Raw genomic sequence first — 16,300 nt, 5'->3', positions numbered from 1 at the left:
ATTGAGTGCAGTGTATTTCTGGAAAATATGCAGTCAAGCATTCTCCAGTTTAAAGTTAAGGAAATTACCATGGTAGAGGTATAAAGCAAGAATAGCTGGACCAGTGCCAGAAGTGGTGTTGTTTAGCAGCAGCAGTAGCACTTAGCTTTCTAAATCTCGTCTAGAGTATAGTATCAGGCACCCTGTAACACATGAATGGCTGACATGCCTTCTTGTGTGGCCTTGATATTGATGCTTTACTTAAATGACTATAATCTCTAATGTGAGTTTATAGATGTCATTTGTTCAGTCATAGAAACAGAGCCATGCTTGTTACCAGCAGAGTCCTTCAGGGCTCCATACTGTCATCCCATCCCCTTTCACGGCCATAGTCGACCATTGCAAGTGGCTTTGTAAAGACATGTCTTTGCATGCTCATGACATTGCACTTAATTTAAGATCCTATGCAAGTAGAGAGCAGAGCTACAGAAAATAATGGAATGTTACCCCCTGGAAAAACAAAGTATAGAAAAACAGGCTTAGTCTCCCCTCCCGAAAAAGCTGAAATCTGCTGATACGTTCATAGTCTAATGTAACAGATCAGAAGTGGCCCTTCAGTAATCCCAGCCTGTGAGGCTCAGCCTGGACGTTGATTTTAAAGCTACCTTTCTGGGATGCTTGCTGAATAGTACACTTCCCTCAACCACACCTCCATAAACCGTTTGCTTCATCTGACATTCCTTAAGAAACTGAAACCATGCATCCCCGGGAAGCACCGTGGTTTACTAGGAATTATCACTGTGTCCTCTCAGCTACGCTATTCAGGCAGCAAGGTTAGGTCTCCTTGATAAACATGTGCATGGACAACAACAACTCCATCAGGACTCAGCCTTGGGGGAATGCCCTATTCCCAAAGTTCTTGGCAACTCCACTGGCTGTTCATCAGAGAAACGTACTCAGGATACTAACAGTGCACCCCAACATGCAAACACAAAGATCAAAAAAACTCCCGCATACAGTTCTCTTCAATCTAATAAAGTGAAACCCGCAAAATCCTGCCTAAATCCAGAAATGTGATTGGAAGCTCATCACTCTAAATCTTCACATTTTTAGACGTTGTGATAATGTGATTAAAAGACAACCATTTACAGAAACATAACGTTCTTAAATGTGTGGTTTCACTCTCATCTAAATTTTACGAAATTAATGTGTTAGACTCAACCTGCACTGCAGGGGCCAGTGAGCTGGGCATGATATCATAAGTTATTTATTACGAGGTTTCTAAGAGCGGACCCTGGGATCAACCTGTGGTGCTCCGTGTCGAGTTGCTTCCAAGGCAAGCACGTTGCCCCTGAGCTATTCTCCCAAGACATGATGAATCACAACTCCCTTACAACTCTATGATTCGGTTTAATGATATTAAGCAGTGTAGGATCTTTACAGCAACAGCTCTGGTCCTCAAACTCCGACTTCTCTGCATCTGTGCTTACGGAAATGGCAACATCCTACCAGGAGTCCGGATTGACAACATCTATGTAAATAATCTCAACTGAAATTATTTGTGCATACTTTTACCCACGCATATACATTGTAGATATCCCCCAAATCCCACATGGTATTCCAATTTCTGCCTTCTTTATACACTTTATGGGGAGGGGGGTGTCATAGTTCACTCAGCCCACGCCTCCCACCCCTCTTTATCCCTTCCCTTAGCACCCGTATATTGTTCGGGAAGGGGGAACTCATTTTTTGTATATGTTGTTCATTTACGTTACGAGTTTGAATCTTGTTTGTTAATTTTTTATTATTTTTTAATACCGGGTTGTACCGATGAGTGCAGCGTTGCCTGGGCAGACACTAACAAATAACTTTTACAATTATTTTTGAAATTTTTCACAATTATTTTTAATATTTGCATATAGTCATCATTGAAATCTTTGGGATAATAGCACACAAATAACATGAGCCCTTCAATCATCCACGGTAGGTGGACAATGGTGGCCGATACAATGTTAGCCTCTGCGGGCATAACACTCAATGTTCTTAGTCAAGGTACTACCACTGTAGACCACTACAGCCGTGATTGACTCATTATAAAAACATGATACCATAACATAACATATTCTTGCACACAATACACCTTTTCTGCACCTACCTTTACTTTGTCATTTATGGTGGGACTTCCTGCCAGACAATTGCAATTGGTTAATTTGTAATTGGTTATTTATAACATGCTTAAAACCCACAGGTTTCTAAAGTGCGTACCCAGGGCTCGAACCTGTGTTGCTCTGCATTGTCTTGCTTCAAAAGGCGAACGCATTGCCCCTGAGCTATCTACCCAAGTGCAACAGCCAGTGACCACACCAATGGAGATGTGAATGCAGCTTTGACATTTCCACTGAAAAATAGGCTTTGACCAGCCTGAAATAAGGCACCAGGCAAATATAAGCATGACATGCAATCACTACTCACCATTGCAAAGATAGAAACGTATCACTTCTGGTGCATATTTTACAATCCAGCGTCAAAAAATGTACCTTGCATTCATTAGAAGTGAATAATATATTTCTTTTTAAACTGCAATGTCAGATCGGCAATAGTCTTATAGCTAAAGACGTTTTTTCATGACCTGTATACATCACCTCTGATCCCAAAACCACCATCTTTGAATGGTCTTTCCAGCCTCAGAAGGGGCTTTCACTGGGCTGAGCGCAACATCAAAGCTAAGCACAACATCATCAGAGGCAATCCTTCCAGGGATCTGAAAGAACCATCCAATGCCGATCTACAGGCTGTTCAGGTGACCTCTGACAGCAAAACTGCCATCTTTGAATAGTCGCTACATCATCGGAAAAAGGGAAAAGGAGTATGGGAACCCTATACTGCGAAAGAATATGGGTCAAATACCTTGTTCTATGGAATTTCCTCCACTGAGGAGGGTCTACAACCACGTTTTATCATCAGAAAGGGCTTAAACAGGGCTGAGAGCAACTTCAAACTCAGCACAAGAAGCACTCTTTCCACCCCGAGGCTGCCTTCACAGGTCAAGAGACCTACACAAACCATCCAGTGTCGATCTATGGTTTAATCTGGTTAACTCTGACCCCAAAACCACCGTCTTTGAATGGTCTTTCCATCCTAACAAAAGGGGCTTCAACTGGGCCAAGAGCAACATCGAGCTCAGCCCTTCTTCCGAACTGCCGTCTGCTGTCTGTCACCACCTCCCTCCTACCATTGGACGCTCCTTGCCACCCCTCCTACTTTACTCCTTATTACTGATCGACTTAGCATTGGGCAACCCGAACAGCTAAGGGTAATCTCCCCGCCTTCACTCACAGCCTCTTTGCCTGTGAGCCTATTTACCACAGTACCTAATATCCACCTAGTACATTGCCAGGCACCCCTGATTACTACTGAATTAAAATGCATTCTCTTTTCATCCTCCTCATCCTGCTATTCTCTCCTTATCCTCTCTCCAATTAGACATCTCCCAACTTGCCTATCCCTATCATAAAACTCACAACTCACAACTCTCACTACATCATCTCCATACCACCCCCTTCTAACAAACAACACCAGCCAACAAACCGCTCTGCTCCTATCAGCTATCCACCCCAACTCTCCTACTCTGAAACTAAACTCCTCTACTTCTCCCTGCCGCAGCAACTGAACACTGCACTCTGGAATGCTCAGTCTGTTTCCAAAAGGCCTCCTTCATCACTGACTACTTTCACTTTAGCTCTCCTCCCCTTGATTTCTTTGCTATCATTGAAACCTGGACCTCTCCCCCTTTCACTGCTACCCTGGCAGATCATCATGAATCCAGACCTTCCTTTGATCTCTCTCCTCGTCTGACGGGCAAAGGCAGTGCTGTCGGGCACCTATTTTCTTCTGTCCTTAACATCTCACACATCACACACCTAATGCCACATCCGGTCCTACCTCCTTTGAATATCCACTCTCAACTGTCGCTATTGCTCACTTTACTCACCTAATTTCTATCTATCACCCCTGGACCATTCGTTGATGAACTTGGGCAGCTCCTTGATTCTCTCTCTCCGTCACATCACCTCATCCTCTTAGGTGATTTTAAACTTCCTATTCCTAACACTCTGCAAACATCTGGCCTTCAATCTTTTATCAACGAACATGCTATCCACTCTATTCATAAGCTACCCACTCACTCAGTGGGCAACTCTCTTGACCTCCTGTTCATCTCCAACTCTCTCTCAGCAACTAACACTACTGTCATGCCATCTCTTTCGGACAACTCCATTGTACCCACCACCATTATCTTTCCTCCCTCTAACCTTTCCTCCCCACCTACTACTCCGATTTCCAAGAGAAAATGTAAACCCTCTGCTATTCCTCCATTCCCCTCTGACCTTCAGCTCTCACTCGCCTCCTTCTCTCCAGATCCTTCCTCCACTGACACTGCTTTCTCCACCTTCCAGTCCCTACTTCATGACTCCTTCTCTTCCCACTTCCTAATGCTAACTTTCACTCCTAATTCCCAGCGTCCGTAACCTTGGGTCACCATTCATACGTGGTCTCAGCACTGACATGCGATGGCTCCTGCACAGATGGAGGCGCTCCCACTATGATGAGTGCCTGCATCCATACCTCTCTGCCCTTGAATCGCTCAAGTCTTTGCTTGATAGCGCTAAAAAGGATTTCTATCTTTCTCCGATTGACATGCACTCCAACCACCCTCACTGACTCCAAGGCAGCCTAAACTCACTTCTTACTCTTCCTAAACCCACAACTATTAACTCTAGTTTTTCAGCTGTTGACCTTGCTGAATGCTTTGCTTCCAAAGTCTCCAAAACCAGGATATCTCGCTTCACCCTCCTCTTAGTCACTCCTCCTACTTTCTTCACCTACTCTACCATCTTTCACTTCAGTCATACCAACACTGAAATGCACTGCTGATGAAGGCTAACCCCTTCTGTGCCCCTTCAGACCCTCTTGTACCTCTGCTTGTAGACCTATTGCCCCTCCAGTGGCCTCTCTCCTCACTAATCTCTTCAACCTGTCCTTGGGCTCTACTTGCTTTCCCTTTACTTTCAAAACAGCTGTGGTCATCCCTCTTCTGAAAAAGCAAGGTGCTGATCCAAACCTGCCGACCTACTTTTGACCTGTGTTACTCCTTCCTCGCTACTCTAATGTGTTGGAAAGAGTTGTATTCAATAGCCTTACAAACTTTCTTCACACGCACAACCTTTGTAACCGCCTCATGGCGGGTTTCCACTTCTGCCACTCCACTAAAACTGCTCTCACGAACGTCTCTGACTTTACTTCCTCTGCTAAACATCTCAACCTGTCCTCTATCCTAAACCTGCTTGACTTATAGGCAACTTTTGATACAATTGATCTCTCTGATCTCCTCAATACTCTCTTTCTGCTTGAGATTCATAATCAAGCACTTGCCTGGATCGAGTCCCATCTGGCACCTCGTCAATTCTCTGTTTCCTGGAAAAACAACAACTCTCAATTCACTCCACTTACTGTTGGTGTTCCGCTCTCTGAGCACTTACCTCTTCCTTATCTGTTCCTTTGGGATCTGATACCAACTCTTTTCAGATGACAACAACATCTTGTTCTCTTTTCCTGAACCCTCCATTGAACTCTCTACCAAAATCTCGGACTGTCTCTCTGCTATTAAATTATTAAATACTGGTTGGCATAACACTCTCTTATGTTGAATACGTCCAAAAGAAGAGGTGCTTTTTTTGCCTGCCAAATGCTCCCTCTCTTCTCTTCCTGTCTCTCCAATTTCCACCTGACACACTTCCCTACCCCTCTTCAGCTAAAAACCTTGGTGTCTTCTAGGACTCTACACACACAATCTCTACATTCATCTCTAAAACTGCAACGGCTGCACGCCTCAACCTCCCAAATGCAGGTCAATCAGGCAACACCTTCCCTTCAAAATCGCCAAACATCTCCTAACCTCTCTTGTCTTCTTTAAACTGGACTACTGTGCCAGTGTCCTCTTTGGTCTTCCAATCTAGGCATTCTGTCCCCTTGACAAGATTATTTACTTTGCTACCATTACTCTCTTTGAACTCTCTTTCTTCACCCCTACTTCCTAGGCAGCAGGCTGGCTGGCTAACTAGGCAACCAGGGCCAAATGCAAATTTCTCCTACTAGGGCATAAATCCTCCCACGGTAAGGCACTGCCATATCTATCCTCTTCTATCAACCCCTACAAACCCTCTGGCAGCCTTTGCTCTGCCTCCTCCACCTCCTTTGTGGCACCTCGCCCACCCTGTGATTCCTCTCACTTCTGCTATTTCACTCCACTTACTTGAACTCCCTCTCCTCTGCAATTCAAACATAGTCCACATCGCTGTATTGAAAAGCAAACTGAAAGCGCACTTCCTCGCTTCTAAGAATCCTCTTGACTCACCTCTCCAGCCTTACTACTACACCTTCCCTGAATGCTAACCAGACTCGTCCCTCTCTTTTCCCCACCACACTAGCACTTCCCAGTTTGAGGTCAGAGCTCATGCTTAGCTGGCTAGGCTGCCTACCCACTGACACTTGCCCTAAGTTTATCCACTGTATTGTTCCTGGTATCTGTCCAATATACCCTTCTCAAAACCAGTCGTCATGCCACTTTAACTCTCCCCATTATAACATGCTCACTGCCTCCATTGTATCTGCTATATTACCTTTTGTACGCTCCTTTGTGACCAAAATAGCCTGTTTCCCTGAATGGAGATAAATAAATAAAAAATGCAAACATATATGTACACAGTTAGTAGACAGCACACTCTTTTATGCTGGAAAGTTTTCGTTCACCTACATTTGCTATTTTAGAAATCACAGAGATTCTGGTCCGTGCTTTGATTACTGTTCGTTCTGAGTTCAACACACTCTAAATTATGCACTCCTGAAGAAAGCAGAAGCCCCCTCTCGATCGCCACACTTTATCACACAGAACGTCCCCCAGGGAGCCGTTGGTCCTTGTTGCATCAGTAAAAGGCCCTGGAGCAGGATGCCTGGCAAATCCTAGCAGCCGCCCCAAAACAACCTTCCACAATGCACTGCATACGGTCACAGATTAGTGTTATATGGTATTAATGTTTTTGTTATTTCCCCCCATGGCCAGCATGTCTTCCCTCCTCCTCTCGCCTTCGTCCAAAAAGTAACTGTGTGCAACATACAGAGTCTTCCCCCCAAGAGCCTTACAGCAATTGAGCACATTGTGTACACATGGCACTACAAAGAGGAAGGCAGTGGTGCGTGTTAGCACATCTGCTGTACTGTGTGGGGGATATGGGAAGAGAAATCCGTCCAGATGTTAATAGCAGAACAAAGGCTCCAACTAACACATGAATTCACATACCGTGGCCTGATATTTTCAAATAAAATGAAGTAGGCCTGTCATAGAGGAAGACCGGAACCTCATTTGCTACAAGCAACAGACAATGTAGTCAATGTACAGGAACTGACCAAAGAGGATTTGAGTAGTAAAATAAGTGTAAAGGCCATAGTCCTGATACTCGTGCAGGAGTGGGTTGTAGGGTTGGAAAAAGGCTCTTGGTTTAGAAACATTAGAGAGATTGTTTAACTGATGACCGTTAATGCAACGCCAGAGCAACGTCTGTACCTACAGCTGGGCATGGAAGATATTGGCACAACCGTGTACTCTGCCCCTTTAAGGTTGTGGGTGTCGCTAAGGTCAAACCCCGAGGCAAAGCTATAACGACCATAACAAAGGAACTTCTGGCAATAGAGTCTGGTGAGAGGATCCAGTGTAAAAAAGCCCCGTCTTGAGAATGTGTTTCAGTGGCTTACAATCCTGACATATCTACTCTCACTCAATGAGCCATTTCAAGAATTCTGTCTGGATGAGATGGTGGACATACATATCAGAAGCTGGGGGACCAGGGCACGCTGTGGCCAGAAGAAGCCCCTTGATAAAGTTAATAACCAAAGCCACACACTTCACCTGAGTGGAATGTGTAGCTGTGAACCAATCATGACCTGCTTCCCAAGGCACATGCTATTTAGTTGTTTGGTTCTTGGTGAATGTTATCAGTCTGTGTGCTCTACTCACTGTTGATCTGTTTGTGATGCTTTATGTTCTTGTATTCACTTAATACCTGACTGGTCCAAGTTAATTGGAGGTCCGTGGCTGCCTGGCTCAATGGAGACTGATATTCACCTATCGACCTATTAGGTAAGATACGTAAGAAAGGGGGGTTTGTATGTAAGCCTATTCGCATTCGAATAAGCAGTCCTCACAGGACTGGCAACGTGTGAGGATTGCTTATTTGAATGTGCATAGGCTTACATAGAAAACCCCCTTTCTTACATAACATGCTATTTTGTGTCCACTAGTCTCAGAGGAAAGAAGCCATTTCCTTCCATTCAAGTAGAAAGAATATGGTTTTAGGCATTGCAGAGTGGACATTTTATATCTATTTCTGGGCAAAGATACATTTTTAACCAAGGCATTGGGCCTTTTTCTATATATGACTCTTGGCAAGATAGGATTACATAAAGTTATTTAGGAGGTGGACGTGGCTGCATTATGCTATTGGTTTAATTGCTAATTTCTTTAAATGTTGTATTAGTTTTATTATTAAGCTACTTGCTCCTATGGTTGTATTCTTTTTAATATTAATGGAAATATGATGGAATGTGTTATGTTTTTTTGATTGATAATCTGTTTAAATAAAGTGATTGATTGATTTGATAGATTACTGAGTCAAGCGGACCTTTCTGAACCTAATAGCTGTATCAGTGTTAGGGCAAGGGTCTTTGCTCTCCTATGCAAAGCCACATTCCCCCCTCCCTTTCCTTCTTAATGTGGCCATATCTGCTGCCTCTAGGGCTGGTTAGGCTGTGCCTTCGGATGGTAGCCTTTGCAAATCCCCAGTGTCTGCTTGCACGAGAACTAGCCCCTGCCTCTGACTACCCTTTATTCAGATTTCTCAGATTTCCCCTTGGTCTGAGATTTCTAAATTCCCCATTCTACATCCGACTGCTGATTCCTGATTCCTATGCTACTTTGAGCGTGGTATATCACGCAGCGCGCGAAGGGGGGTGTAGGGTATGCCATATCTAGCATGCCCCTATTGTTATAGGCATTGTAAGCAAAGTCCTCCTTTCTTGGCTTCTGAACCCTCATCGTCTCAGTGATTAAAGGAAGGAGACAATTAGACGGAAACCCCAGAAGAACAATGGAGGCAACTGACGGGGATACCCTCAATAGTTTGACAACCTAATTAAAAGTGAAGAAACCCAATATGCTTTTGAGGGGTTTGTCATCCCCTTTATCAGGGGCATGCTTTCCTTTTCCATAGCTAAACATCCTCTGCTTCCATTCTTTATTGAGAGCGCACTTTAATGCGCTTTATAACTCCTTGTGCTATCAATATGTGACGTCCAATGTTGGCTGCATTCAATGCAGGTTTTTATTTGCTCTTTCCAAGTGCCAATCCTTCTCCTGAACTACTTGACTTGACCAGACATATATCAGCATAGGAGAGAATGTTCAATGAAAATACACCCATATTTGGTCAAGTCTAATATATCAAGTTTATAGAGCATTTACCTCGGTCAGGGGCACAACACGCCACTATCTGGACCAAATGTAGTGCCGTAAGACCACTATGGTGGTGATGAGCACGAGTAACATTTCTTTTGGCTTGCAGATCGTTGCCACTGGGGTGTGCCGCACAGATGCCCATGCTGTTAGCACTCACTTCAAGGAAGGCATGTTCCCGGTGATCCTGGGCCATGAAGGAGCAGGAATCGTGGAGAGTGTTGGACCCGGGGTGACTCAATTTAAAGCAGGTATATTCAATATAACCATGCCAAGTCCCTTAGTATCTTCTTGAGTATTAGCCATCTACATTGTATTTGTAAACACATGTTGCTGCCTGGTTCGGTTCCTTCGTTAGTCTTATGAGGGGTCACATTGTCATGGCTCCAGTGGTCTCATATTTTTTAATTTTTTTAGACATTTGTTCAAATGTTATGCATCAAAATCTTGGAGCCTAGGTCAATGCTTTTATAAAACTGTTAAATGGGACAAAGCAAAAGAATGGTTGCCACCATAAAGGGCAATGCTGAGGTTTTGTATGAGCCATGAAGATGTATTAATTTCCATGCACATCACTTAAACAATAAGGTTTGGGGTGAGGGCACTCTAAGATTTTTTAGCAGGGTCAGTGAGCCCTAGTGCACTCTTCATGACTACAAAGGAATGCCCTTCCCCACTGTACAGCACATCTGTGGTAACCCAGAATGATTTGAACTTCCTCTATATCTACTTAAATTTCCGTGCTCAAAGTCCAGAGACCTATTTTTGCAACTGAGATTCAACCTCCTCCCTACTAGAGAAGTTCTAGCACATCGGAACCAACTGAAAGGTCTCCCAATTCTTGTTGATTCTGCCATGACACCAGTCAACAGAAATCACGACGTCACCTTCTAATGGACTGTGAGGCCCTGTTTCAGCTCAGACTTAAGTACTGTGACCTGTTTCCTTCAAAATTACTATCCCTTAATGCAGACGAACAATGGACTTCCTTGTTATTGCAGGAACAAAAATCCTTCATTTTTAGGATTCTACAATTTTGGATGGAACTGTCTACTTCACAAAGAATTATTAATTGTCAATTTTGAACTATGTTGATGAATTTGCTTCAAACATGTATAAGATAAATTTTAGTGAAAGGTTTGAAATAACCAAAGTGCTAATAAAAAAATTAAAAAAATTAAAATGAATATAAAACAACACTCATACAACCAAAAGGCACTCTCGGCACTTGAAATATGAAATAATTACAATGAACATAATAGACACACTAAATGAAAAGAGAGTCTCAGAAAATAATAACAACAATGTTACTAGAGTGGACATTGAAATCATATGGCATGAATGACAACTGATCTGGCAAAACTCACCATAGTGTCCTTATCGTCAAATTATTTCCCAGTATTTATTTAGGGCGGCAAGCCACCTATATGCCCCTCTACAACTCCCCTATCTCTCACTACTAAAAAAAACACATAAAACAATACTCTTACCCCAGGCGAAACAGATACATCACAGATCATTTACCACCTTCAGGGCAGGTGGCAGTCCCAACAGAATTCATTTTTCGCAAATTTGTAGTTCTAGGTAGGAATGATCACAAGTGTATTTGACCTGAATGAAGAGACACTGGTTTAACTATGGCAGGCAGTCGAGGTTCACTGCGGCAGGCAGTCAAGGTCCACCGCGGCCTTCAGAGATGGGTCATCTCAATACCCTCATTAGCCTTCATAGATGTGGGCACTAGAGGCCCAGGTGGAGTGCAGAATCGATGTCCTAGATAGTGCGATACAAATAGAACTGGGCCGCAGGTGGTCTAAGGAGAAGTGTATAAGAATAGAATCTTCCACGGGAACAAAAAGAAGAAAATGAGTGCAGATCTGTGAACCCAATGCATGCAATGACAGACCACCACTATAAATCAGCATCCCTCAGCTACGCAACTGCCCAGCTGCCACCCACTGACCAGGGTAGCATTCCAAACAGAAGCTCCTTCAACTACTAAGTGCTGCCTCAACATTATCTGCTTCCCACACCCTTGCAGAGCCTTAGCCTCTGACAGCCAGACCTTTTAGCAACTGCCCCCATTGGTGCCGGCATCAGGGTCAGAAGATCCCAACAACCCTCAGCAGACCTCAGCAATGCCAAACCAGTACCATTACACTCTCCTTGCTAGCATGTTTTACAGACACCCTGAGGATCAGGGCGGCTCCTGCTGGCCTCCAACCATGTCTGACTCATGTGACCGCCCACGAGGAGAAGTGGGTCCAGGAGTGTGTTAGAGCAGCCTGCACTGAAACAGGCATACCCTCTGTCATACCCAGAGCTCGAATCAGACAGGCATTTCACCAACATGCAGTACATTTTCATACACTGAGTAGGACATGACTTCCAAATGATTCGAAAAAGATAGCTGACTTGTACCAGCCCAGTGTTGGCCTGTTCGTTCTATAAATGGGCTGGGAATCATTGGTTAACTGTGAACCATTCAGATGGGTTTTTAAAAAAAGGTTGAAACCCATTTTGGTAAAAGCACCCTAAATTCACACCAATTGATCATCAACATTTCAAATGCAACTTGCAGACCCAGGTGTCTCGTGGGGCTATGCAAAACCGAGGATTGTGTGTATGTCCATTGCTCTGGGGGCCTCTCGCAGTGCAGTTGGGGTGTTGCAATCAGCTGTTTCCCTTGTTTGTATAAGAGAATCTAAGACCATGATCAAGTGTGACAGGGTCTCTGGCCCTAGCATGGCAGTTCACAGCTAGTTTATTTTATTTATTTATTTATTTAGACATTTATAAAGCACACGTAGCCCAGAGGCATCTAGGAGCTAGAACTTAACAGATTGGTTACAGAAGTGTCCTTCATCAGGTGCAATTACAGTACTTCGTATTATTTACAACATAGAGATATACAGATATACGCAACAGACACGAAATATAGGGTAATACTGGTCACAACATGAGCACTTATTATACTGTAGGTTGCACGCACTGATGTTTTGGTAAGTATGCCTAATAGTCTTCTTTATAGGAGTGGGCGGGTGGTTTGGAAAAGACTGTCTGGACTAGGCCTAGCGTCTCATTAGTGGGGACCTAGTATGTTCCAGTTACCCTCTTGCAGTGAGGGGTGGCACCTCCTATGCTCTCGTGCATGCAGCTTAACCCTGGAGCATCTCTCCATACCATGCCTGGCTGTCTGTGAATACAATAAAAGTAATGACTGTGTTCTGATTTCTAGGTGACAAGGTTATCCCCCTCTACATTCCCGAGTGCGGCAAGTGCAAGTTCTGCCTGAACCCAAAGACCAACCTATGTGAAAAAATCAGGTAGGAGCCGATGTTGCAGTCACTGCTGTGGAAATACCATCTGTGCTCATCCCTGGAAGGGACACACATTTTACTATGGTTATCAGAGTCCAGCATGTTGACACTATTACATGTTTTTATGTCTTTCGTGTAATATACTGTGCAAGCAGGTGATCCAAGAGGGAGGGGGAAGGAAGGAAGGGAGGGAGGGAGGAAGGAAGGAAGGAAGGAAGGAAGGAAGGAAGGAAGGAAGGAAGGAAGGAAGGAAGGAAGGAAGGAAGGAAGGAAGGAAGGAAGGAAGGAAGGAAGGAAGGAAGGAAGGAAGGAAGGAAGGAAGGAAGGAAGGAAGGAAGGAAGGAAGGAAGGAAGGAAGGAAGGAAGGAAGGAAGGAAGGAAGGAAGGAAGGAAGGAAGGAAGGAAGGAAGGAAGGAAGGAAGGAAGGAAGGAAGGAAGGAAGGGAGGGAGGGAGGGAGGGAGGGAGGGAGGGAGGGAGGGAGGGAGGGAGGGAGGGAGGGAGGGAGGGAGGGAGGGAGGGAGGGAGGGAGGGAGGGAGGGAGGATGGATGGATGTTGGCTAATCTTTCACATACCAATAAACTTGAGTGGGCTAGCAAAAAAGCTACCTGTGCCCCTGCAATCCCTGAGTATGAGGCTACTGCAGTTCCGCCTCCATACGCAGGCTCATTTCCATTGCCTTTTCCCTGCTCTTCTTTTGGAATAGGAAAAAGCCCCAAAACATTCTAGAGTCCTTATAAAAATGCCTTTGTGAGCTGCAGTCAGGGTTGCGAGCTGCGGATTTTTCCCCATTCCTTTTTCCTGGAAATAGCAATACATAATGCACGCACCGCAATGCTGAAGTCGTCAAAGCGCTGCACAGGCACGCGTCCACTTCTTGCAATGAGTACCCCCAGGGGGCGCTGCACTCGTGCAACCCGTCCTGGTGGTACTAAAAGCTGTGCAGCCCCCCGCCCAGCACTCTTGGGCTGCACTTGCTCGTAGTGTATCTGGATCCTTGTTAACACCCTTTTTTCTTTGCTTCGGTTTTAGCTTGGGCTTCTGGGCTACTGTTAGCCAATCCGGCCCCCGGGGAGGACTATACTTGGTGGTTGTGTGAAGTTGTAAGAGAATGCACTTTCCAGTAGTGGCAATACGCGCCATGCAAGACCACTTACATTACATTGCAAACTTACATTCCAACTGTAGTTATTGGGGGGCATGGACCTGCACTTTAGACTATGTTGGGCCAGTGACATTGTTCAACAGTAAATAAAACCTTTAAACTGAGAAGTCATTTTAACAGGACAATGACCCGCCCCTTGACTCAGGCCATAGGATGCTGTAGCATTTTGGGTTCTTCATGTACGCAGAGACCAGACAGGAGGCAGGCATGTATAAAAGGAAGTTACTTTATTTAGTTACAGGGTAAGTTATAGGAAGAGAGTAGGAGCACAAGATATATACATCATCACTGGTCTCTCTCCCATCCTGTGTGTCCTAATTGACTCCACTGGAACCTTGGTGTAGTGTAGGTTCCAGGCAACTGGGCTACATTCTCATACTTGCATCTGCGCACCAATACAAGCATCATACCACACATCCCCTCTCTTTATAACAGACACACACCAACAACAAGCACTGAAACAGGAACTCACATCAGACCACCTAAACAAACATTACTCACCCTCACAATTGCTAACCACTTTCTCAAACCTCTCGGCGTACATCTACATTTGTGTAACTAACGTTCCCCAGCCATCATAAATATCACCAACCAACCATATATCCAGAACTGCCACCACTGGATCTCATAACTGCCACTTACGAGCACACACCACATACTGACCACATTCCATCACCTTCCAAGCGTACACACATTCTACCATGTCTGCCACACACAGTCTCGGGTCTGCCACACCCGCAGCACTAACACACGCTCACACGTAACCAACCAAATACACAAACTAACTTTCTGTACCCATAGCAATACATAACTAAACCATAACTAAACCATACACACCACCTCTCATTCTCACAACAAAGAACATGCAGATAGCACCATCACGCAAATACTCAACTACCCCAAGAAACATGTAAAAGTAAGAAAATCAAGAAAAGATACGAACTACACAAAGATCACAAACAGCGTAACTTCACAGGCACAGTACGTGAAAAGACCACTAGGACAGGAAGTTGGCCAAACAACCCATCATGTGTAAAGATCTTTCAAGTTAGAATACATCCGGAAAGTATATGGACAAAAAACTCATATCATTTATTTTACTCTCAAAATTATGGATCCATATCATTTTATCACCAAACACACAACATGCGCTGGACACTTACAAATTGCCACTTATCTGGCCCACAGCACTGTGGCACTCTGCTCTCTTAAACCGGAGGCGTGACCTCTCTTACTACATTTGCATATGCATTTCACTAATTAATCTCATATTCATATTCACACACAAATAAACTGTGCCATACTCATTCACTTCCTTTGCACACAGCTAACATCAATACATGTCACACCACATTTCACAACATCAGAAAAAAAAAAAACATACATATACCACTAGCTACCCACCTCTAACACACCGAAAGGTGGCTACTTGTCAGAAATGTACCTCACAGTAGGAATTTCATAGGATTATATCTCCCACCATAGACAAAAAAATGTGTTTAGCATATTTTAATTATTATATCAAACAACATGGTAAAACAACATAAAAAACCTATTTCCAGCGTTCGTTATTTGTAGAAACACAAATGGGCGGAAAAAGCTGAGACCAAAACATTTGCAATGTACAATTTGCGTGATGTTAGTAATGGTGTATTTTGATCGCATTTTCAATTATACAACAACATGGTATAATAGCGTCAACATTTGAATATATTTCTAGGGAGAAGGACAACACTGTTGCAGTTTAAAGCTCATCAGTAAAGTCCAACGCCCCGTCTTCAAGACGCGATAGGTTAAAGAAACACGTTACACTGGCAACATGGCGCCTATGTGTCAGTGTGGTGACCTTAAAAGTGATTTCTTTTGGTGTGATGGGCAAAGCGATTGCATGAATCAATTTAATTGAGGCGACAGACCAGTCCGTCTTAAGAATTCAAGCACTTTATGTGTAAGGCAGGGATTTTTGTTTCAAGTCCTACAGAGAAATTTCAGTGGTGTACCGAGTTTCTATGGTATTCCGGATACTACATGTCCTATAATGCATCATGGAATTTGGCCATAATGATCCCCAAGGCTGTCTTGCATTGTTATATATTGGGTTAGATATTTTAAACCGCTCGCGTGTCAGTGAATGGCTCTGTCGTGTGTGCATTCGCCTTCACAACATCCATGTATGTGCTTCATCACCCAACTTTCTTGTCACATTTGTACATAAAACCTTAAATATACTTCTAGCGTAATGCAATTCATTTCATATCCTACATATCACATATAA

The 16,300-nt window shown here is 43.9% G+C and overlaps 1 protein-coding gene across 1 annotated transcript in view; it reads left to right on the top strand.

Annotated features, from left to right (window-relative positions):
• The window catches only part of LOC138515796 (all-trans-retinol dehydrogenase [NAD(+)] ADH4-like), a 176,158-nt gene that overhangs the window by 72,067 nt on the left and 87,791 nt on the right, over nt 1-16,300 (top strand). Inside the window, exons 3-4 of the mRNA XM_069630522.1 lie at nt 9,651-9,792; nt 12,780-12,867. Coding sequence (XP_069486623.1) covers nt 9,651-9,792; nt 12,780-12,867 — 230 coding nt within the window. The remainder of the gene's footprint in view (nt 1-9,650; nt 9,793-12,779; nt 12,868-16,300) is intronic.

Source organism: Ambystoma mexicanum, chromosome 6q (assembly GCF_040938575.1).
Source record: "Ambystoma mexicanum isolate Mex_15411 chromosome 6q, UKY_AmexF1_1, whole genome shotgun sequence".
Taxonomy (NCBI): domain Eukaryota; kingdom Metazoa; phylum Chordata; class Amphibia; order Caudata; family Ambystomatidae; genus Ambystoma; species Ambystoma mexicanum.
This window is presented reverse-complemented; position numbering and strand designations above follow the sequence as displayed.